General features: G+C 46.2%; 1 protein-coding gene and 1 pseudogene across 9 annotated transcripts in view; both read right to left on the reverse strand.

The window, feature by feature from the left end:
* The window catches only part of STEEP1 (STING1 ER exit protein 1), a 55,961-nt gene that overhangs the window by 11,065 nt on the left and 22,925 nt on the right, over positions 1-21,971 (reverse strand). For 3 of the 9 annotated variants that reach the window (XM_006943958.4, XM_045050644.1, XM_045050643.1), the window contains one exon: positions 19,425-21,159. In XM_006943958.4, coding sequence (XP_006944020.1) covers positions 21,085-21,159 — 75 coding nt within the window. In that variant the 3' untranslated portion in view covers positions 19,425-21,084. Of the gene's footprint in view, positions 1-2,996; positions 3,096-19,424; positions 21,685-21,971 lie in introns of those variants that run through there. The other 6 variants (XM_006943959.3, XM_019824215.2, XM_004000825.5 and 3 more) reach the window with 3 other exon arrangements.
* LOC109496346 lies at positions 17,933-20,313 on the reverse strand (annotated as a pseudogene).

Genomic DNA, 21,971 nt, shown 5'->3' on the forward strand with positions numbered 1-21,971 from the left:
TTCAAACAAAGAAACAAACAAACCTGTGGAGCACCTGGGTGGCTCAGTCGGTTAAGCGTCCGACTTCGGCTCAGGTCATGATCTCGCGGTTCGTGGGTTCGAGCCCCGCGTCGAGCTCTGTGCTGACAGCTCGGAGCCTGGAGCCTGCTTCGGATTCTCTGTCTCCCCCTCTCTCTCTCTGCCCCTCCCCCACTCACTCTCTGTCTCTCTCTCAAAAATAAACATTTAAAAAAATACCTACCGGGGCGCCTGGGTGGCTCATTCAGTTGAGCGTCCGACTTCGGCTCAGGTCATAATCTCACGGTCTGTGAGTTCGAGCCCCGTGTCGAGCTCTGGGCTGATGGCTCAGAGCCTGGAGCCTGCTTCCGATTCTGTGTCTCCCTCTCTCTCTGCCCCTTCCCTGCTCATGCTCTGTCTCTCTCTGTCTCAAAAATAAATAAAAAAACATTAAAAAAATTTAAAAAAAACCTACCTTACCATGTTCCAGATAATCTACTAGGGGCTTTGCCTTCTTTTTTCCCCTGAAGAACCCTATAAAGTAGGTATGGCTGTTATCCCCACTTTATAGATGAGGACATTGATGCAATGAGGTAAAGTGGTTTGCTTATTCCGTGAGCATTTGGAGTACCAGACCGGCGGTGATTCCTGACCCTTCTTCTTTTTTTTTTAATGTTTATTTTTGAGAGAGCGCAATCAGGAGAGGGGCAGAGAGAGGGGGACAGAGGACCTGAAGCAAGCTCTGCACTGACAGGCTGACAGCAAAAAGCCCGACGTGGGGCTCGAACTCACGAACCATGAGGTCACGACCCGAGCCGAAGTCAGAAGCTCCACCGACTGAGCCACCCAGGGGGCCCCCAACCATTCTTTCTTCACGGACCCCTCTGGTGAAATCAGTGGTTTCCCCTTCACAGAAAAAATGCGCCTCTCTCGCGGGCGCACGAAACATATTTAATTTCAAGGAGTTCAGGGATGTGGCCGAGGCCTGTGAGATTCGCATTTGAGCTCAGGACAGGTGGGGGCGACCAGGTCTGCAGTTCATTCATGAAGCAACAGGTAGTATTTGGCATTTGTTTTGTTACGGAGCCCTGACCATCCACCCGGCACCTGTTCTAGGCACTTTACAAATATTAGCTCACTTGGGGCGCGCCTGGCTGGCTCAGTCCGTTGAGCGTCCGACTTCGGCTCGGGTTTATGATCTCGCGGTTCGTGAGTTCGAGCCCCGCGTCGGGCTCTGTGCTGACAGCTCGGGGCCTGGAGCCTGCTTCTGATTCTGTGTCTCCCCCTCTCTCTGCCCCTCCCCTGCTCATGCTCTGTCTCTCAAAAAATAAATAAACGTTAAAGAGCTCACTTAACGCTCCTAACGTCACAGGAGATGGGACCACTGTTGTCTCCACCTGACAGATGGGGAACCCGAAGCACAGGGGAGATGAAGCGACTTGCCCGAAGTCGTACAGCCAGGGCACCGCCACGCTCTGCAGGGAGTGGGATCAGGGACTGGGCCCTGAGCGGCAGGGACACGGTCCCTGCCCCCCAGGTGCTGACATTGTAGTGGCCCCCAGCGGGTCAGTGGACCATCGCAACGCGTTACGGAGTATTCCTCCCTCCGGCGGGGAGGCTGTGGCTGTGCTCCAGAGCGGGGCCGAGGGTTCCGGGCTCCAGGGCGGCAGCCAAGAGCTTGCAGGGACTCCCTTCTCAGGCCCAGGACCAAAGGAGCCAGACGGAGGGAGGGGAAACCTTTTCTGGTTGCGGGACCTCCCGTTCCGCTCCCGCTCTGCAGCTTGGAAACCAAACAGCTGGGAGTGAGGCTCCCCTCAGGCACTCCGGGAGCGGAGGAAGCAAGCAAGTGTCCTCACTCCTGTCTGGGGTATCAGAGCAGGGTGGGGTCCCTACAGGCCTGCCTCTTCCTTGCTCTCTCCCTGCAGGGACGGCGAGCTCCCTGAGGGAAAGCCCTAGGCTGGCCTGTGTCTCCATCACCCTGACACTCAGTATGTGTTTCCTTCATTCATTCGTTGAACCGATGTTTATTGAGCATCTACTATGTTACCTGGACCTCTACTAGGCTCGGGAATCAACAGTGACCTCCCCCCCAAATCCCTCTCTAACTGAGCTTACATGACAGTGGGAGGGCCACACAATAAACAAAACGAGCAACAAAAATATAGAGGGTCTTACAGGAGATATGAAGCAAGGAAGGAGGATAGGAAGTATGGGGAAGTGAGGAAATCTTATTTTATTTTTTTAAGTTTATTTTGAGAGAGAGAGAGAGAGAGCAAGCGAGCGGGCATGGGAGGGGCAGAGAGAGAGAGAGAGAGAGAGAGAGGGAGAGAGACCCCAAGCAGGCTCTGTACCGTCAACTCAGAGCCTGACACAGGGCTCAAACTCACGAACCTCGAGATCATGACCTGAGCTGAAACCAAGGGTCAGACGCTCAACCGGCTGGGCTACCCCGGTGCTCCGGAAGTGATTCCTCACTTTTAGATAGAAAAAAGCTATCCCTTTTAGACAGAAGGGACAGCAAGGACTTCTCTGAGAAAAGGACACTGAAGTCAGGACCTGAAGCAGGTGAGGGAGCAGGCCATGCAGATACCTGGGGGAAGAGTGTTCCAGGCAGAGGAACAGCAAATGCGGAGGCCTCAGTCAGGAATGTGCCGGGCATCTGTGAGAACCAGGGAGGGGACCACAGTGGCTGGAGCGCAGTGAGTCGAGGGGGATCGTAGTAGGAGTCGCGGGGTCAGAACGCACAAACAAGTAGTGGAGATCCGTGTGTGGTGGCCCGGAGCAGGGGAACCAAAGTGGAAGCTCTCCAGACCCTGCTGGGACTTTCCCCCACAGGAAAGTCGGGGGGTGGGGGCAGGCCCCACAGGAGAGTCTAATTCTCTCCCTTCCATTCCAAAGGCATGACTGGATGCCCTGCCCCACCCCCAACCCCCAACCCCCCAGCCCCCAGCCGCCCGCCCCCGGGAGGACAGGCAGGGGCTTCCCGGAAGCTCCTCCTCCTTCCCAGGCTGGGATCGGGACTGACCTGGCAGGTGCAAGCAGGGGACTGAGAAGGGACCTTTAGGGGCGCCTGGCCCGGCTCAGTCGGTAGAGCATGCCTAAACAAAACAAAAACAAAACAAGGACTCAATTCCCTTGTCCTTTCGGACGCTAAGAGGGAGGGCAGGATGGGCTGGGGCCCCCTGTTCCCTCTGGTCGTCCTGAGAGAAAAGCACCTTTCGGTCAGCGTCTTTAAACAGCCAATTCTCTTTCAAAGTCCTGCTGTCCCCCTTCCCTCCCTCGCTCTGGTTCTGCCCTCCTTTTGGGGCGTCTGTGTCTGAGGCCTGTGGCCTGCACTGTCCCCCAGAGACTCCAAAGTCAAACCCCCTCTCTTATCTAGAAGAGGACGTGTGGTTCTCTGGACATTCTGCACACGAGCTTTACACGTTTCCGTATTACAAATATCTTTACCCACTCTGCGACTTGGCTATCGTACTCTCTTAATGGTGTTTTTTGATGAACGGAAGCTCTTAGCTTTTTTTTAATATATATATGTATATATTTTTTTAACATTTATTTATTTTGTTTTGAGACAGGGAGAAACAGAGCATGAACAGGGGAGGGTCAGAGAGAGGGAGACACAGAATCTGAAACAGGCTCCAGGCTCTGAGCTGTCAGCACAGAGCCCGACACGGGGCTCAAACTCACGGACCGTGAGATCATGACCTGAGCCGAAGCTGGCCGCTTAACCGACCGAGCCACCCAGGCACCCCCTGGAAGCTCTTAGCTTTAATGTAGTCAAATGTATACGTCTTTTATGGTTAGTGCTTTTTGTGTTTTGATTGAAAGGCCTTTCATTTCCCAAAGATAATGAAAACACTTTGCTATGTTGTTTTCTAGAAAAACTTTTTTATTAAAAAGTTTTTGGAGATTATTTATTTATTTTGAGAGAGAGAGAACGAGTGCAGGGGAGGGGCAGAGAAAGAGGGAGAGAGAGAGAGAGAGAAGAGAGAATCCCAAGCAGGCTTTATGCTGTCAGCACCAAGCCCAACTTGAGGCTGGGTCCCACGAACTGTAAGATCATGAGCCAAAATCAAGGTTTGGGTGCTCAACGAACTGAGCCACCCAGGCGCCCCTGGAAGTTTCTTTTTTAAGTAAACTCTACGCCCAGTGTGGGGCTTGAACAGATGATCCCGAGATCAAGAGTCCCCTGCTCTACTGACTGAGCCAGCCATGCATCCCCTAGTCGAGAAGTTTTCTTTATCTTGCTCATGTAGATCTGTGATTTTTTGTGAATGATGTGGGATAGTGGTCAAGTTTTCTTTTTGCCATATGGGAGATAATTGTCCTAGCAAAGTATACTGAAAAAGACAATCCTTTCCCTACGGAGGAGCAGTGGCACCTATGTTATATATCTGTTATCACCTGTGTGGGTCTGTCTCTGGACTCCCTGTTCTCTTCTGTTGGTCTATTTGCCTACCACTGGGCCAATGTCATATTGTTTTCATTACTTTCACTATATAATAAGACAATATCTACTAGACCTATCTTTCCACCTAGCTCTTGAAGAGTTCCTTGGCTATTCTAGGACGGTTTCCATAGAACTTAAATTGCCTTGCCAAGTCTTCCCCCACACATACGCACACATACAACTGTTGAGATTTTTGAATGGGGTCTCATTGAATCTACAAATCGCTATGCAGAGAAATGACCCCTCAATGTTATCAAGGCTTCCAACCCATGAATACAGTATATCACTCCATCCATTTATTTAGATTTTCATTTTTCTCAATAATCTTTTATAGTCTTTTCTCTTTTAAAAATGTTTATTTATTCTGAGAGAGAGAGAGAGAGAGAGAGAGAGCGCGCGAGCGAGCGTGCAGGGAAGGGGCAGAGAGAGAGGGAGACAATCCTAAGCAGGCTGTGTGCTAGGAGATCTATCTGTAGGTATTAAAAAAAATTTTTTTTTTAAATCTCTATTTATTTTTGGGAGAGAGAGAGAGACAGAGTGCGAGCAGGGGAGGAACAGAGAGAGGGGGAGACACAGAATCCAAAGCAGGGTCTAGGCTCCGAGCTGTCAGCACAGAGCCCGACGCGGGGCTCGAACTCACAGACTGTGAGTTCATGACTTGATCCGAAGTTGGACGCTTAACCGACTGAGCCACCCAGGCACCCCTAAGCCTAGGTTTTTATGCTATTATAATGACTTATTTATTTTTTTAAGTTTTCAAATGCTTGTTGCTTATATAGGGAAATACAACTAGCTTTCCATATTGACCACATGTCCAGCAACCTATCTAAATTCATTCATCAATTCAAACGTTTATCCTTCAATTCTTTTGGATATTCTTTGTACACAATTGTGTTTTCTACAAATGATGACAGTGTTATTTTTTTCCTTTCCAGATCTTTAACCTTTTTGTTTCTTTTTCTTCTTTTACTGCACTAAGATTTCCAATACTCTAGTAATGGAGGGAATCCTTGCCTCATTTCCAATTTCTGGAGGCAAGCTTTTAAGTATGTAACTTGCTTTACAGTTTTTTTTATAGCTGGCTTTTATCATAATTAAGAATTTTTCGTCCATTCCTAGACCCTTATTCCCATATGTATCCTTACAATAAATGCCTATTCTTTAAGCTAACTTGAGTATCTGTTCCTAATATCCAAAGAAGCCTGATTAAAACAATGATCATTTTGTCACTTTCTTTTAAGTATTTGTTTATTGAAAATTTTTTTTCATGTTCATTTATTTTGAAAGAGCAAGAGAGAGAGAGAGAGAGAGAGAGAGAGAGAGAGAGAGAGAGAATATCAGCGGGGGAGGGGCAGAGAGAGAGGGAGAGAGAAAATCCCAAGCAGGCTCTGCACTCTCAGTGCAGAAACCAACATGGGGCTGGATCTCAGAAACCTTGAGATCGTGACCTGAGCCAAAATCAAGAGTCAGACACTTAACCAACTGAACCACCCAGGCACCCCTTTTTAAAGATTTATACCTCTCCATTTTCTTAGTTCATTCCAGAATAATATTGAGTAATAGCAATGATGGCAAGCATCCCAGTCTCATTCCTGACATTAAAGAAAATGCCTCTAGAATTTCATCTAAATCCTATTTTATTATTTTTATTGTTATTTGAGAGAGAGAGAGAGAGAGAGAGAGAGAGAGAGAGAGAGAGAGAGAATGCGCCAGTGGGGGAGAGGGGCAGAGGAAGAGGGAGAGAGAGAATCTTAAGCAGGCTCCACACTTAGCATGAAGCCCAACACAGGGCTCAATCTCACGACCCTGGCATCATGACCTGAGTTGAAATAAAAAAATCAGACGCTCAACCGACTGATTGCGGTGTCCATTTATTAATATATTTTTTTAGAACCTTAGCACATCTATATTCAGGATTTTTATATGTATATTTTTTGGTGAGACTGCTCCGGAATTGGGGGAAATGATCTTTTTCTATTCTCTGAAGGTTTAAGAACTATCTGTTCACTGAAGTTCTGCTAGGTCTCAATGACATATTCTTATCACCCAGAGATCACCACTGGTTAATATCTCACTGCATTTCCTTCCAGATCTTCCCCCGCCCCGTGTACGGGTGTGTGTGCACATGAACAGATATATAATAAACCAAATAAGATCACTCCGTCTACTGTTCTGCCAGCTGCTTTCTTCAGCCAATAATCTCCACCATTTTAACGCATTTTCGTCTCATCTAATATCACATATTTCTATTTTCCCAATTGACCCTGAAATGAGCCTCACAGCTGGTTTGTCCACACCATCACCCAATCTAGAAGAAAGGCATGAAGTGCATCTGGTTTGGGAAAGGAAAATTTTAAGGTTGCTGGACGGGTGGTGGGTGGGAGGGACGGGCTAAATGGGTGACGGGCCTTAAGGAGGACACTTTTTGGGAGGAGCACTGGGTGTTATATGTGAGTGATGAGTCCTAAGTTCTAGTCCTGAAACCACTAAAAAAAAAAAAAAAACCCTGCGAATGAAATATACAACACAACAGGTGGAAGTTCAATAAAACATTAGGAGATCTGAACACGGAAAAAGAAGAAAAGGAAAATTTTTCTAACAATTATATCTGTCTTAAAATGGAAATGGCTGTGTTGGGAAATTGTAAGACTGGAGACTTTTTTTTTTTTTGTCTAATATGTCATGATTATTTTTTAATATAATTTATTGTCAAATTGGCTCACATACAGTGTGCAAAGTGTGTTCTTGGTTTTTGGGGTAGATTCCCATGGTTCATCGCTTCCATACAACACCCAGTGCTCGTCCCAACAACTGCCCTCCTCAATGCCCATCACCCATGTTCCCCTCTCCCCCCGCATCCACCCTGTTTGTTCTCTGTATTTAACAGTCTCTTATGGTTTGCCTCCCTCCCTCTCTGTTTGTAACTATTTTTCCCCCTTCCCCTCCCCCATGGTCTTCTGTGAAGTTTCTCAGGATCCACATGTGAGTGAAAACATGATATCCGTCCTTCTCTGACTGACTTATTTCACTTAGCATAATACCTTCCAGTTCCATCCACGTTGCTGCAAATGGCCAGATTTCATTCTTTCTCATTGCCAAGTACTATTCCATCGGATATATAAACCACAGCTTCTTTATCCATTCATCAGTTGATGGACATTTGGGCTCTTTCCATAATTTGGCTGTTGTTGAAAGTGCTGCTATAAACATTAGGGTTCAAGTGCCCCTCTGCATCAGCACTCCTGTATCCCTTGGATAAATTCCTAGCAGTGCTATTGCTGGGTCGTAGGGTAGTTCCATTTTTAATTTTTCGAGGAACCTCCATACTATTCTCCAGAGTGGCTACATCAGGTTGCATTCCCACCAGCAGTGCAAAAGGGATCCTCTTTCTCTGCATCCTCACCAGCATCTGTTGTTTCCTGAGTTGTTAACTTTAACCACTCTGACCGGTGTGAGGTGGTATCTCAGTGTGGTTTTGATTTGTATTTCCCTGATGATGAATGACGTTGAGCATCATTTCATGTATCTGTTGGCCACCTGGATATCTTCTTTGAAAAAGTGTCTGTTCGTGTCTTCTGCCCATTTCTCCACTGGATTGTTTTTCAGGTGTTGAGTTTGTAAGTTCTTTATAGATCTTGGATACTAACCCTTTATCTGATATGTCATTTGTAAATATCTTGTCCCATTCCGTTGGTTGCCTTTTAGTTTTGTTGATTGTTCCCTTTGCAGTGCAGAAGCTTTGTATCTTCATGAGGTCCCAATAGTTCATTTTTGCTTTTAATTCCCTTGCCTTTGGAGATGTTCCAAGTAAGAAATTGCTGCGGCTGAGGTCAGAGAGGGTTTTTTCCTGCTTTCTCCTCTAGGGTTTTGATGGTTTCCTGTCTCACATTCAGGTCCTTTATCCATTTTGACTTTATTTTTGTGAATGGTGTAAGAAAGTGGTCTAGTTTCATTCTTTTGCATGTTGCTGTCCATTTCTCCCAGGACCATTTGTTAAAGAGACTGTCTTTTTTCCATTGGATATTCTTTCCTGCTTTGTCAAAGATTGGTTGGCCATACATTTGTGGGTCCAATTCTGGGTTCTCTATTCTATTCCATTGGTCTATGTGTCTGTTTGTGTGCCAGTACCATACTGTTTTGATGATTACAGCTTTGTAGTAGAGGCTAAAGTCTGGGATTGTGATGCCTCCCGCTTTGGTTTTCTTTTTCAATATTACTTTGGCTATTCAGGGTCTTTTGTGGTTCCATACAAATTTTAGGATGGTTTGTTCTAGCTTTGAGAAGAATGCTAGTGCAATTTTGATTGGGATTATACTGAATGTGTAGATTGTCTTGGGTAGTATTGACATTTTAACAATATTTATTCTTCCAATCCATGGGCATGTTTTTCCCTTTCTTTGTGTCTTCTTTAATTTCCTTCATAAGTTTTCTATAGTTCTCAGCATACAGATCTTTTACATCTGTAGTTAGGTTTATTCCTAAGTATTTTATGGTTTTTGGTACAATTATAAATGGGATCAATTTCTTGATTTCTCTTTCTGTTGCTTCATTATTTGTGTATAGAAATGCAACTGATTTCTGTTCATTGATTTTGTACCCTGCGACTTTGCTGAATTCATGTATCAGTTCTACAGCCTTTGGGTGGAGCCTTTGGGGTTTTCCATGGAGAGTATCATGTCGTCTGTGAAAAGTGGAAGTTTGACTTCTTTGCCTGTTTTGATGCCTTTTATTTCGTTTTGTTGTCTGATTGCTGATGCCAGGACTTCTAACACTATGTTAAACAACAGTGGTGACAAGTGGACATCCCTGTCATGTTCCTGATCTCAGGGGGAAAACTCTTTTTCCCCACTGGGATGATATTAGCTGTGGGCTTTTCATAAATGGCTTTTATGATGTTTAGGTACGGTCCTTCTATCCTTTCTTGAGGGTTTTTATTAAGAAAGGATGCTAGGTTTCATGAAAGAAAGAGAAAAGAAGAGAAAAGAAAAGAAAAGAAAAGAAAAGAGAAAAGAAAAGAAAAGAAAAGAAAAGAAAAGAAAAGAAAAGAAAAGAAAAGAAAAGAAAAGAAAAGAAAAGAAAGAGAAAGAAAGGATGCTAGGGGCACCCGGGTGGCTCAGTGGGTTAAGCACCCAACTTCGGCTCAGGTCATGATCTCGCGGTTCGTGAGTTCAAGCCCCATGTAGGGCTCCGTGCTGACGGCTCAGAGCCTGTAGCCTGCTTCGGATTCTGTGTCTCCTTCTCTCTCAGCACTTCCCCCACTCATACTCTGTCTCTCTCCCTCTCAAAAAAATAAACATTAAAAATTTTAAAAAAGGATGCTATATTTTGTCAAATGCTCTTTCTGCATCGATTGACAGGATCATATGGTTCTTTTCTTTTATTAACATGATGTATCACATTGATTGATTTGCGAATACTGAACCAGTCCTGCAGCCCAGGAATGAATCCCACTTGATCATGGTGAATAATTCTTTTTATATAGTGTTGAATTCAATTTGCTAGTATCTTGTTGAGAATTTTTGCATCCATGTTCATCAGGGATATTGACTTGTAATTCTCCTTTTTGTGGGGTCTCTGGTTTGGGAATCAAGGTAATGCTGACTTCATAGAATGAGTCGGAAAGTTTTCCTTCCGTTTCTATTTTTTGGAACAGCTTGAGAAGGATAGGTATTAACTCTGCTTTAAATGGCTGGTAGAATTCCCCTGGGAAGCTTATTTGTTGGGAGATTTTTGATAACTGATTCAATTTCTTCACTAGTTAAGGGTCTGTTCAAATTTTCTATTTCTTCCTGTTTGAGTTTGGTAGTGTGTGGGTGTCTAGGAATTTGTCCATTTCTTCCAAGTTGTCCAGTTTGTTGGCATATAATTTTTCACAGTATTCTCTGATGACTGTATTTCTGAGGGATTGGTTGTGATAAGTCCATTTTCATTCATGATTCTATTTGGGTCCGCTCTCTCTTTTTTTTTTTTTTTTTAAGAAGTCTGGCTAGGGGTTTATCAATTTTATTTATTTTTTCCAAAAAAACCAGCTCTTAGTTTCATTGATCTGTTCTACTGTTTGTTTTTTATTCTATATTGTTTATTTCTGTTCTGGTCTTTATTATCCCTCTTCTACTGGCCTTGGGCTTTCTTTGTTGTTCTGCTTTCTGGTTCCTTTAGGTGCGCTGTTGGATTTTGTATTTGGGATTTTTCTTATTTCTTGAGATAGGCCTGGATTGCAATGTATTTTCCTCTTAGGACTGCCTTTGCTGCATCCCAAAGGGTTTGGACTGTCGTGTTCTCATGTTTTGTTTCTATATATTTTTTAAATTCTTCTTTAATTGCCTGGCTGACCTATTCATCCTTTGGCAGGATGTTCTTTAACCTCCTTGCACTTGGAAGCTTTCCAAACTTTTTCTCATAGCATTGTGATCTGAAGATGTGTATGGTATGATCTCAATTCTTTCATATTTATTGAGGGCTGCTTCGTGACCCCATGTGTCATCTATCTTGGAGAATATTCCACGTGCACTCAAGAAGAATGTGTATTCTGCTGTTTTGGGGTGCAAAGTTCTGAATATATCTGTCAAGTCCATCTGGTCCAGTGTGTCATTCAGGGCCAGTATTTTATTGATTTTCTGCCTAGATGATCTGTCCATTGCTATAAGTGGAGTATTAAAGTCCCCTGCAATTACCACATTCTCACCAATAAGATTGTTTATGTTTGTGATTGCTTTATATATTTGGGTGCTTCTGAATCGGGTGCGTAGACATTTATAATTGTTAGCTCTTCCTGATGGATAGGCCCTGTAATTATTATATAATGCCCTTCTTCATCTCTTGCTACAGCCTTTAGTTTAAAGTCTAGTTTGTCTGGGGCGCCTGGGTGGCGCAGTCGGTTAAGCGTCCGGCTTCAGCCAGGTCACGATCTCGCGGTCCGTGAGTTCGAGCCCCGCGTCGGGCTCTGGGCTGATGGCTCGGAGCCTGGAGCCTGTTTCCGATTCTGTGTCTCCCTCTCTCTCTGCCCCTCCCCCGTTCATGCTCTGTCTGTCTCTGTCCCAAAAATAAATAAACGTTTAAAAAAATAAATAAATAAAAAAAAATAAAGTCTAGTTTGTCTGATAGAAGTATGGCTACTCCAGCTTTCTTTTGCCTTCCAGTAGCATGATAGATAGTTCTCCACCCCCTTTCAATCTGAAGGTGTCCTCAGAACTAAAATGAGTCTCTTGTAGACAGCAAATAGATGGGTCTTGTTTTTTTATCCATTCTGATGCCCTATGTCTTTTGATTGGAGCATTTAGTGCATTTACATTCAGCGTTATTATTGAAAGATATGGATTTAGAGTCATTGTGATGTCTGTAGGTTTCATGCTTGTAGTCGTGTCTCTGGTACTTTGTGGTCCTTGAAACATTTCACTCACAGAGTCTCCCTGAGGATCTCTTGTCGGGCTGGTTTAGTGGTGATGAACTCCTTTAGTTTTTGTTTGCCTGGGAAAACTTTTCTCTCTCCTTCTATTCGGAATGACTGGCTTGATGGATAAAGGATTCTTGGCTGTGTATTTTTCCTTATCAGTACATTGAATATTTCCTGCCACTCCCTTCTAGCCTGCCAAGTTTCAGCAGATGGGTCGGCTACTACCCTTACGTGTCTACCCTTGTAGGTTAAGGCCCGTTTGTCCCTACCTGCTTTCAGAACTCTCTCTTTATCTTTGTATTTTGCCAATTTCACTCTGTGTTGTGCAGAAAATCTATTCCTGTTAGGTCTGAAGGGAGTTCTCTGTGCCTGGTGGATTTCAGTGTCTGTTTCCTTCCCCAGATTGGGGAAGTTCTCAGCTATGATTTGTTCAAGTACACCTTCTGCCCCTTTCTCTCTCTTCTTCTTCTTCTTCTGGAACTCCTATGATACAGATATTATTACATTTCATTGAGTCACTTAGTTCTCTAATTCTCCCCCTTGTGGTCCAGAATTTGTCTTTTTCTCAGCTTCATCTTTTTCCATAACTTTATCTTCTATTTCGCTTATTCTCCCCTCTGCCTTTTGAATCCTCACTGTCACTGCCTCTAGTTTATTTTGCACCTCATTTACAACAGTTTCAAATTCATCATGAGTATTTTTTAGTTCCTTGATGTCTGCAGCAATAGATTCTCTGCTGTCTTCTATGCTTTTTTCAAGCCCAACGATTAATCTTATGACTATCATTCCAAATCCTGGTTCGTTACGTTGTTTATATCTGTTTTTTATCAATTCTTTAGCTGTCGTTTCTTGTGAGGAGAATTTTTCCGTTTCGTCATTTGGGCTAGTGTTCTGTCCCTTGTGTGTTTTAAAAGCTTGTTATTTGTCTTACACCTGCGAGCACTGCTATATTAAAGAGGGGTCAGTAAGACTGGAGACTTTCAAGCAAAGGCTGGAACAAATATGTGTCTGGGCGAGTGGCACAGGGAATGTGGGAGGTTAGAGCTCATGATTTTTTAAGGTGTTTTCCACCCTTGAGTGATGAAGATACTAGGACTGATTTTCTACAAATTGTGTTACTGTATCACTTTTGCACTGGGTCCTTATCCCCTCCTGTCTCCTCAGGTACATTGCCCTGGTAATTCTCTCTCTCTCCTGCATTATCTCTTGGCTTTTTCCTCATCAGCATTCAAATATGCTGGTATTTCTCCTGTCTTGAAAATACCTACTGGGGCGCCTGGGTGGCTCAGTCGGTTGAGCGTCTGACTTCAGCTCAGGTCATGGTCTCGTGGTTCGTGGGTTCGAGCCCCACATTGAGCTCTGTGCTGACAAACAGCTCAGAGCCTGGAGGCTGCTTCGGATTCTGTATCTCCCTCCTTCTCTCCCCCTCCCCTGCTCATGCTCTATATCTCTGTTTCTCAAAAATAAATAAATGTTAAAAAAAAATTTTAAACAGAAAATACCTACTGTCACTCTCACTTCCCACTACACACACCACATCTCTTTTCCTTTCACAGCAAAACTCAAAAAAAAAAAAAAACAACAACCCACAATCATCTGTATTTGCTGCCTCTGATTCCTCTCCTCCCGTTCTGTCTTGAACTCACTCCTGTCAGGCTTTTGCTCATACCACTCTATTAAATTGCTCTTGTCAAGGTCACCAATGACGTCTACTAAATGCAATACTCATTCCCAAGTCCTCGTCTTTCTTCCGCGTGCCGGTAATTTGCCTGTTTGCTCTCAGAGCCATTTTCCCTCTTCTGCTCTGTTGTGTGGAACGGACGACTACATTTCCCAGGCGCCCTTCCCCTCTGACTTCCTGATGGGTTTGGCTAATGGGAATCACTGGCTGAAGACTGGAGAGTAGAAGCTGCGTTACCCCCTTCCTTTCCCTCTGTGTTGAGTGTCATCTCTAAAACAGTGACTGTATCTACTCTGTGGCTCCCCCGGGATAGGCCTTCCGTCCATGGACCGAGCTCCTGCTGGGCCAGCCTTCCTGCTTCTGGGTGGTCCCTGATCCTGGACTTGAGTAACACCAAGGCAGGGGGGGGAGGGAGGGAGGGGGAGAGAGAGGAGAGAGGAGAGAGGGGGGAGAGAGAGACACAGAGAGAGAGAGAGAGAGGAGAGAGAGAGAGAGAGAGAGAGAGAGAGAGAGAGAGAGAGAGAGAATCCCAAGCAGGCTCCATGCACAGGTTGGAGCCCTATGTGGGGCTCAATCCCACAGCCGTGAGATCATGACCTGAGCTGAAACCAAGAGTCAGATGCCCAACCGACCGGGCCACCCAGGCGCCCCAGGATTCAATCCTTGCACCAGCTCTCTTTTCTGTGTACACGTATGTCTTGGGGAATCTCATCCTGTCTTGTGGCTTTGAAGAACATCTATACACCAAAACCTCCCACGTTGATAGCTTCTAGCCAGACGTCCCCAGTTGAGCTCCGGACTGCACATTGCCTACTTGACGTGTGCACTTTGCCAGCCGGCAGGCGTTTTGCACTTTACGTGTCTGAGACAGAGTGCTTGGCCTTCCCCCCCAAAGCTGCTCCTCCCATCTCAGTAAATGGCGCTTCGGTTCACCCAGTTATTTTAGCCACAAATGAAGAAGTCATCCTTGATTCCCTTCTTCCCCTCGCTTCCCACATCCAACCCATCGGCTTTTGCCCCGATAACAAATCCTCCCAAACACATCTCCCTTCAGTTTCTCCAACTCTTCCTCTACTACCCCGGGCCGACCGCTCTCCTCTCTCGCCCGGGCTACTACAGGGGTCCCCTGATGGGTCTCCTTGCTTCCATTCTGGCCTCCCGGTGACAAGCCATTCTGTGCGTGACAGCTAGCACCGTTCAGAAGCATAAACCATGTTACTCCTCTGCTTAGAAGTCTCCGGCTTCCCACTGTGCCATCGAGATGGAAACTCCCTATCTGGGCCCGTAAGGCCATACATGGCCTGGCTCCTGCTCACTCCCCTGACCACCTCTTGCTGCTTGTTCTCTCGCTCAATACAATCTAGGCACACCGGCCTTTCTGTTCCTCCGACGCGGTAGGCTTATCCCTCTGCGGGGCCTTTGTATTTTCTGTTAGCCTCCCCCGGATTGCTTCCCCCACCCATCCTTACCTGGCTGGCTCATTCTCGTCCTGCGGGTCCCCTGGGCTCAACGGCCCCGCCCCAGAGTCCATCCCTGACCACCTGTCACTCTCCATCACATCACACTATTGTAACTGACCCATTTCTTGTTCCCTTGTTTGTCTGGCACCCCTGCCCCCAGAACATGAGCTGCTCTGTTCTCCACTCTGTCCCCAGCTCCTACTGCAAAACCTGGCACGGAGCAGCTACTCGGTATACAGTAAGTTCACGGAGTAAGGTAACAGATGAACTTCAGCAGGAAGAGGGCCATCTCTTCCTCTGGGACTGGAAGGAGAAAAGGATGGAAAGAGATGAAACTAATGGGTGCCCCTGTGTCCTCGGTGCTCTGGGGAGGAAAAGGTCTGTTGGGAGAAAGGGGGCCCACAGGTAGAGAGGCTGGGGCAAAGTGGTGGAGGCTGTAAATTGTTCCGGGGGGGAACAGGAGGGTTGCTGACCCCAAACACACAGGATCGGCTAGCTATCGGGGCAGTGCCAAATTCCACGCGTGGGGTGCCTGGGTGGCTGAGTCAAGAGTCTGACTCTTGATTTTGGCTCAGGTCACGATCTCGTGGCATGTGTGGGTTCAAGCCCCACACTGGGCTCTGAGGGCTCCGCACGGACATCGTGGAGCCTGCTGAGGATTCTCCCTCTCCCTCCCTCTCTGCCCCTCCCCTGCTCGTGCGCTCTCTCTCTCTCTCAAAAATAAACAAACATTAAAACAAAAATGTTTTTAAATAAATAAAACTTAGAAGGAAAGGCGAAGGAACCAGAGTAACCAAAACAAATGTTAAAAAGGACACGGCTAGACAAATCATACGACCCAATTTCAAGACTTCCCACACAACTGTAATAAGCAAGTCAAGATGGTGGGGTATTAGTGCAAGCACAGAGACCACAGACAGGAGAGAAAGTCCAAAGCTAGAGTCAACGGACTTTTAGCAAAGGTACAAAGGCAACTGAATGGAGAAAGCAGAGGCTTTTTAGCAGATGGTGTCAGAACTGAACATCTGTATCCAAAAAAAAAAAGAACCTCAACACATGCCTCACACCTTCTACAAAAATTAATTCAGGGGCGCCTGGGTGGCTCAGTCGGTTAAGCGTCTGACTCTTGATTTTCGGCTCAGGTCACCATCTCACGGTTTGTGAGGTCGAGCCCCACGTTGGGCTCTGCGCTGAAGGCACAGAGCCCGCTTGGGATTCTCTCTCTCTCTCAAAATACATAAATAAACAATAAGAAAACACCGTTTAAAAATGGGCAAAAGATCTGAACAGATCTTCCCCAGAGAAGATATACAGGTGGCAAATTAACTAATACAAATATGTTCACAACAACAACAAATCAAATAGTCTAATGAAAAATGGGCAAAGGACTTGACTAGACCTTGCTCCAGAGATAATATGCAAATGGCTCAGAATCATATGAAAAGTTCCTCAACATCGCTGTTCAATGCTAACGGAAACCATGAAGTCCAGCCTCACGCCTGTTAGGATGGTTGCCGTCAAACACAGAAAATAAAAGTAAGCGGTGTTGGTGAGGATGCGGAGGAATGGGGGCCCTGGACGTTACTGGTAGGAGTGTAAACGGGGGCGGCCGCCGTGGAAAGCCATATGGTGGTTCCTCAAAAAACCCAACACAGAATTACCGTCTGATCCAAACACCTCGCTTCCGGGTATTTACCTGAAGCATCGAGAGCAGGGTTGCAAAGACCTCCTCTCATTAGGGAGACACAAATCAAAAGCACAAGATACCCCTGAGCAACTGTCCTAGATCAGAGGAGGCTAAAGAGACACGGGTGGCTCAGTAGGTTAGGCCTCTGACTCATGATCTCAGCTCAGGTCTTGATCTCAGGGTCGTGAGTTCAAGCCCCGCGTTAGGCTCCGCTACTTAAAATTAAAAAGAGAGAGAGAGAGAGAGAGAGAGAGAGAGAGAGAGAGAGAGAGAGAGACTAAAGAGACGCGACAGCTGAACGCAGTGTGCAATTCTGGATTGGGTCCTGGAACAGCAAGAGGACACGGTGGAACGACTGGTGCAATCCAAACGAAGTGTGTAGTTTAACATTATCGTCCCAGCGTTAATCTCTGGGTTTTGACCACCGTGCTATGGTTTTGTATGGACTGGTCTGCTCGGGCTGCTGTAACGAAATTCCACAGACCGAGTGGTTTTAACAACAGGCATTTTTTTTTTCTCACAGTTCTGGAGGCTACAAAGTCCAAGGTCCAGGTGCCACCTGATTCAGTTCCTAGGGAGAACTCTTTTCCTGGCTAGGAGACGGCCGCCTTCTTGCTGTGTCCTCCCGTGGTAGAGAGAGAGAGAGAGACAGGTAGAGAGCTCTCTGGTCTCTTCTTTTAAGGGTACTAATCCCATCATGAAGGTCCCACCTCATGACCTCATCTAAACCTAATTGTTTCCCAAAGGTCTATCCCCCAAATCTCATCACGCTGTGGGGTTAGTGCTTCAACAGAGGAATTCTGGAGGGGACACAGTTCAGCCCAGACCATTATACAGGATGTTAATATTAGGGGAACCGAGCGGAGGGTATACAGGAACTCTGAACGATCTCTGGAACTTTTCTGTACATCTCAAATTATTCAAAGATTTTTTTTTTTAATTTTTAAATTTTACGTATTTATGTATTTGCTTTTGCCATCAATAAGAAATTAACTTGTCTTAAAAAAAGTCCAGGGGCGCCTGGGTGGCGCAGTCGGTTAAGCGTCCGACTTCAGCCAGGTCATGATCTCGCGGTCTGTGGGTTCGAGCCCCGCGTCAGGCTCTGGGCTGATGGCTCAGAGCCTGGAGCCTGTTTCTGATTCTGTGTCTCCCTCTCTCTCTGCCCCTCCCCCGTTCATGCTCTGTCTCTCTCTGTCCCAAAAATAAATAAAAAAGTTGAAAAAAAAAATTAAAAAAAAAAAAAAAAGTCCAAATGCTGGCACTGTCCAGAAAAATGTAACAGGTTTATTTATAATGGTTATAAAGTTGAACTGCTGAAACGTGTTCACCGCAACATTTTCACTTGCATCAATGCTTTGTGTCCCCGCGTTTGTATTAAAAATTCACACACAAATGAAAATGGAAAAACTGCCAATACCTACTTCTGTCCCCCGTTTTTCCATTTGCAATCATATACTTAGGTACCTTTGACCCCATGGGGAAAAAAAAATATCTACCAATAAGAGGAAGAAGAGAATTTTTTTTTAAATTGAAGAATGAAAACGTTTTCCATCAGAGCGGATTCTTAAGCATGTTCTCCACGTATGCCGCGTGCTAGCTGGGCATGATTGTTACACGTTTGGCACGGACAGCTGGCAGGCTGGTGTCTTCCAGGAGGCCCACCAGGTAGGCCTCGCTTGCCTCCCGCAAAGCACCGCCAGCCGCACTCCAGAAGCGCAGATCTGTTTCGAGGTCCTGAGCGATCTCCCGCACCGGACGCTGGAAAGGAAGTTTGCGGATCGGAAGTTCCGCGGACTTCTGATAACCTGTAATTTCGCGGAATGCCACGGTACCGGGCCTGTGACGACGAGGTTTCTCCACCCCTGCAGTAGAGGGCGCATTCTTGCGAGCGGCTTTTGTAGCCGGTTGCTTCCTCGGTGGCTCCGGTCGACTCACGTGCAGCCTGCTTTGTCCAAGCAACGGTGGGGAGACCTCCCTACTTAATCCCCTTCTCCTTTGGAGCTCAGCGAGCTAGAGGCGGCGCTGGCGTTAGCGATTCTGTGTCTCCCATCCTCTCTGAGCCTCCCTCATTCATGGTGTCTCTCTCTCTCTCTCTCTCTCAAAAATAAATAAACATTAAAAAAAAAAAAAAGGTTTTTTTCTAAGGTAAAAAACCTCAAGGCCAGGCACCCTGGCTGGCTCAGTCGGTAGAGCATGGGGCCATTGATCTTCGGGTCATGAGTTCAGGCCCCACGTTGGGCCATAGAGCTTACTTAGGAAACAAAACTAGGGGCACCTGGGTGGCCCAGTTGGTAGACATGCGACCCTTGATCTCAGGGTCGTGAGTTCAAGCCCCACGTTGGGCGTGGAGCCTACTTAAAAAAAAAAAAAACAAAACACACAAACTCAAGGTGAGAAGAGTTGAAGGTGAGGGGCCTTCAGATCCCCAACCACAGGATCAGGCTGGGCCCAAAGGAAGCGAGGTAGTGACAGAATGGCAACGCTGGGCGAAAACGGGAGGATCGGGGTCCTACGAAGTTTAGAAGCCGGTTCAGTTCACCCTAAGTGACGCTTTTCGTTTTCCTGGAGGGATTCTCAAATACTAAAAGCTCAAGTGTGAGGGACTGTGCTTTGTTCGAAGTGAGTGAAAACTCGGAGCAGTCAGACAGGCGAAGGCGCCGCAGAACAAAACATCAAGGAAGACAAAAAGGGAAGTTTTTTCCTTAAGGAAAGGAGGTGGTCCCGGTGATAAGGATCCCCACATGGTCGAGGCAAGCTCGTTTTTAAAAAGCATTTTAACTTCTCTCATGCAGTATCATTACACTTCCAAATGTCACCAATGATTACAGCTATTAAACATTTTACATTTTACTATTTTATGACAGTTGACAATGTGCAAACACACACACGCACAGAGTAAGACTCCAAAATTTCCACATGGCTCTTTATCCTAACACTAAAACCCTGTATTTGCTGCTCACATTCTACAAGAAAATAAAGGTAATAGAGAAACTATGTCAATAAGCATTTCAGAACGAGAGAATAAAACACTAAAGGGCCCGTGTTTATCTAGTGCTAATGACCTAATGATTGGCAGTCTTAAAGATGAAGCAAAATGCACAATTTGAACCAGATGCTCCAACGGTTTAGGGCTAGTATCTAAGGACGAGTATTTCGGAAAATGTGTGGAAAGGTAACGACACATGTCCTACAGGGAGCCCCCCACGTAAGTGTCTTCACAACGCATTTTACTTGGTTTCTCAAAATGAAACTGCTATCTGTTGTCAACAATATATTTCTTACAAGTCCCCCAGGAGAGGCAGTTCAGCCTAGTTCTGCAGTCAGATTTCTGGCTTTATCACTTGATGGCTATGGGATCTCGGGACACTTATGACTCCCAGAGCCTGAGATACTCATTTGTAAAATGAGGAAGTAACCACCCTTCAAATCAAAAACCAAACAGAACAGGGCTAGTGGAAGCGAGAGGAGGTGGAGGCTGTGGTCCCAGAACAGAGCTCTGGATCTCCAGAATCTTGGCTTTCAGAGGTGGCGGGACAGGCCCGCCGGGCTGTGGTCGTGGCGGTTCGTGGCTAGCGTGAAGGTAAAGGTCACCGTTTGGAGGCGCAGTCAAGGAACTGTGCGGAGGTTACAGCCGACTACCCGCATGGTCTCTAAGCACCTCTCAGGGTGAGGACAGGAAATGAGGTGGGGAGGGGCGCCTCAGATGCAAAGAGCCCGCTGGGTGCAGGAGGCTAACTGGGAAGATGGAAACACGGCCCCGCCCGGGGCTGTCCCCGGACCGCCACCCCCTCCCCTTCTCCCACTTCTTGCTAACTCCCGTCCACCCCTACTCCAACCTACTTCTCCTTCCAAATAAGGAAGCTGGGGAAAAAAAGGCAGAGAAAAATGCCCTATTATTTCCCGACAGCACCTCACACACACGTCTGGGGCGACTGAACCCACGGCAGACGACGCAACGAGGTTCAAGTGCCCTTCCTGCCCCGACAGCTCGTCATACCGGGCAACAGATAAAACCACCTACACAACACTACGTACTGACACCACCGAAAGAGCGGGGCATTAAGTGTCTAACTATACAACACTCCTCTACGGATAGCGAATGTGAAATACCCGATGGCCGACAGGCCCCTTTGTCTCAGTATCGTTTCTTCCTCTACGTCTCCCTCCCATACTCTTGTCAGCTGCGTGAAGGGATGGCAGTTATTAGCTGAGGCTGCTTACCGGGACCCCATTTCCATCTGGAGCCGAGCTGCCCTGCCCCCGCCCACTCTCATCTGGCTGTTCCTTCGTAAGTACAAAGTCTGAGAAGGAAGAACTCACCCAGAGCTTTAATATTTGAAGTACAGGAAGCAAGGCTGTGCTGTTTCTGGAGTCTGTGACTGGGCAAGTTTCTCTGAACATCAAGTAAAGGAAGCTCTACGTACATTCTGGCTTTTTATGGACTTTCTTCCGACAGCAGAGAGATTCAAACCAGAGCTGATACCTGCCAGTCTAAGAATAGAAGAGAGTCACTTCAACTTCAAAGAGTCTGACTTGCTATGGCTTTAAATATAATTCATGCCACTTTCTTCTGTGACACATCATAGTATCTTTTTCAAAAATCTTTACGCGTTTTATTAACTTTGAAGAAGGTATAAGAACAGCTACTTTAGAAACTGGAGACTCTCAAGCACTGATGTACTCAGAGAGTTTCTACACAGCTGAAGAAGTTTATATCAAATGGACCAAAAATAGTACCGAGGACCTATATACAGAAAGATTTGGTGAAAAAAAAAACCCCATCTCTAGAAAGCAGGTCAGATGGACTCAAAGACCTCACTGAAGGTAGGAGAAATCAATGGAAAGCAATGGAAAGCCTTCTGCGGGGGCAAAAAGGTAGACAGCAGTCCATGCAGTCAAGAAAAAGTTCTTTTTCCTCGTGATCTCCAGTGTGGGTTGAGAGAAAGGTCCTGATCATTTGAACTGGTTATCAATCAAGGTCCCCTTCATTTTCGCTTTCTTGGCTTCCAGTTCAGCCTGGAGAGGAAGAAAAGCATACGCCCTGATACGTGACGTGAAATTCGTACTTTCCTTCCTCACTCTAACTGCCCAAACTCTATCCTGTCGTGTTCACTCAGTAGAGCAACCAGAAGGGCGGTGTCCAGCAGGTGCTTTCCAACGTTTCTGATGTTACGGTTCACAGAGGAAATGATGACATCTGCGTGGCAAAATGGGGGCAGCGTGCAAGGCTGTGGTCAAAGGTGATCAGTGCAGGGCTCCTGCAGCCCCAGGTTCCTCCAAGGGCCGAGGGAAGCAATTTATCG

The sequence above is a fragment of the Felis catus genome, chromosome X, assembly GCF_018350175.1.
Source record: "Felis catus isolate Fca126 chromosome X, F.catus_Fca126_mat1.0, whole genome shotgun sequence".
Classification (NCBI taxonomy): Eukaryota; Metazoa; Chordata; class Mammalia; order Carnivora; family Felidae; genus Felis; species Felis catus.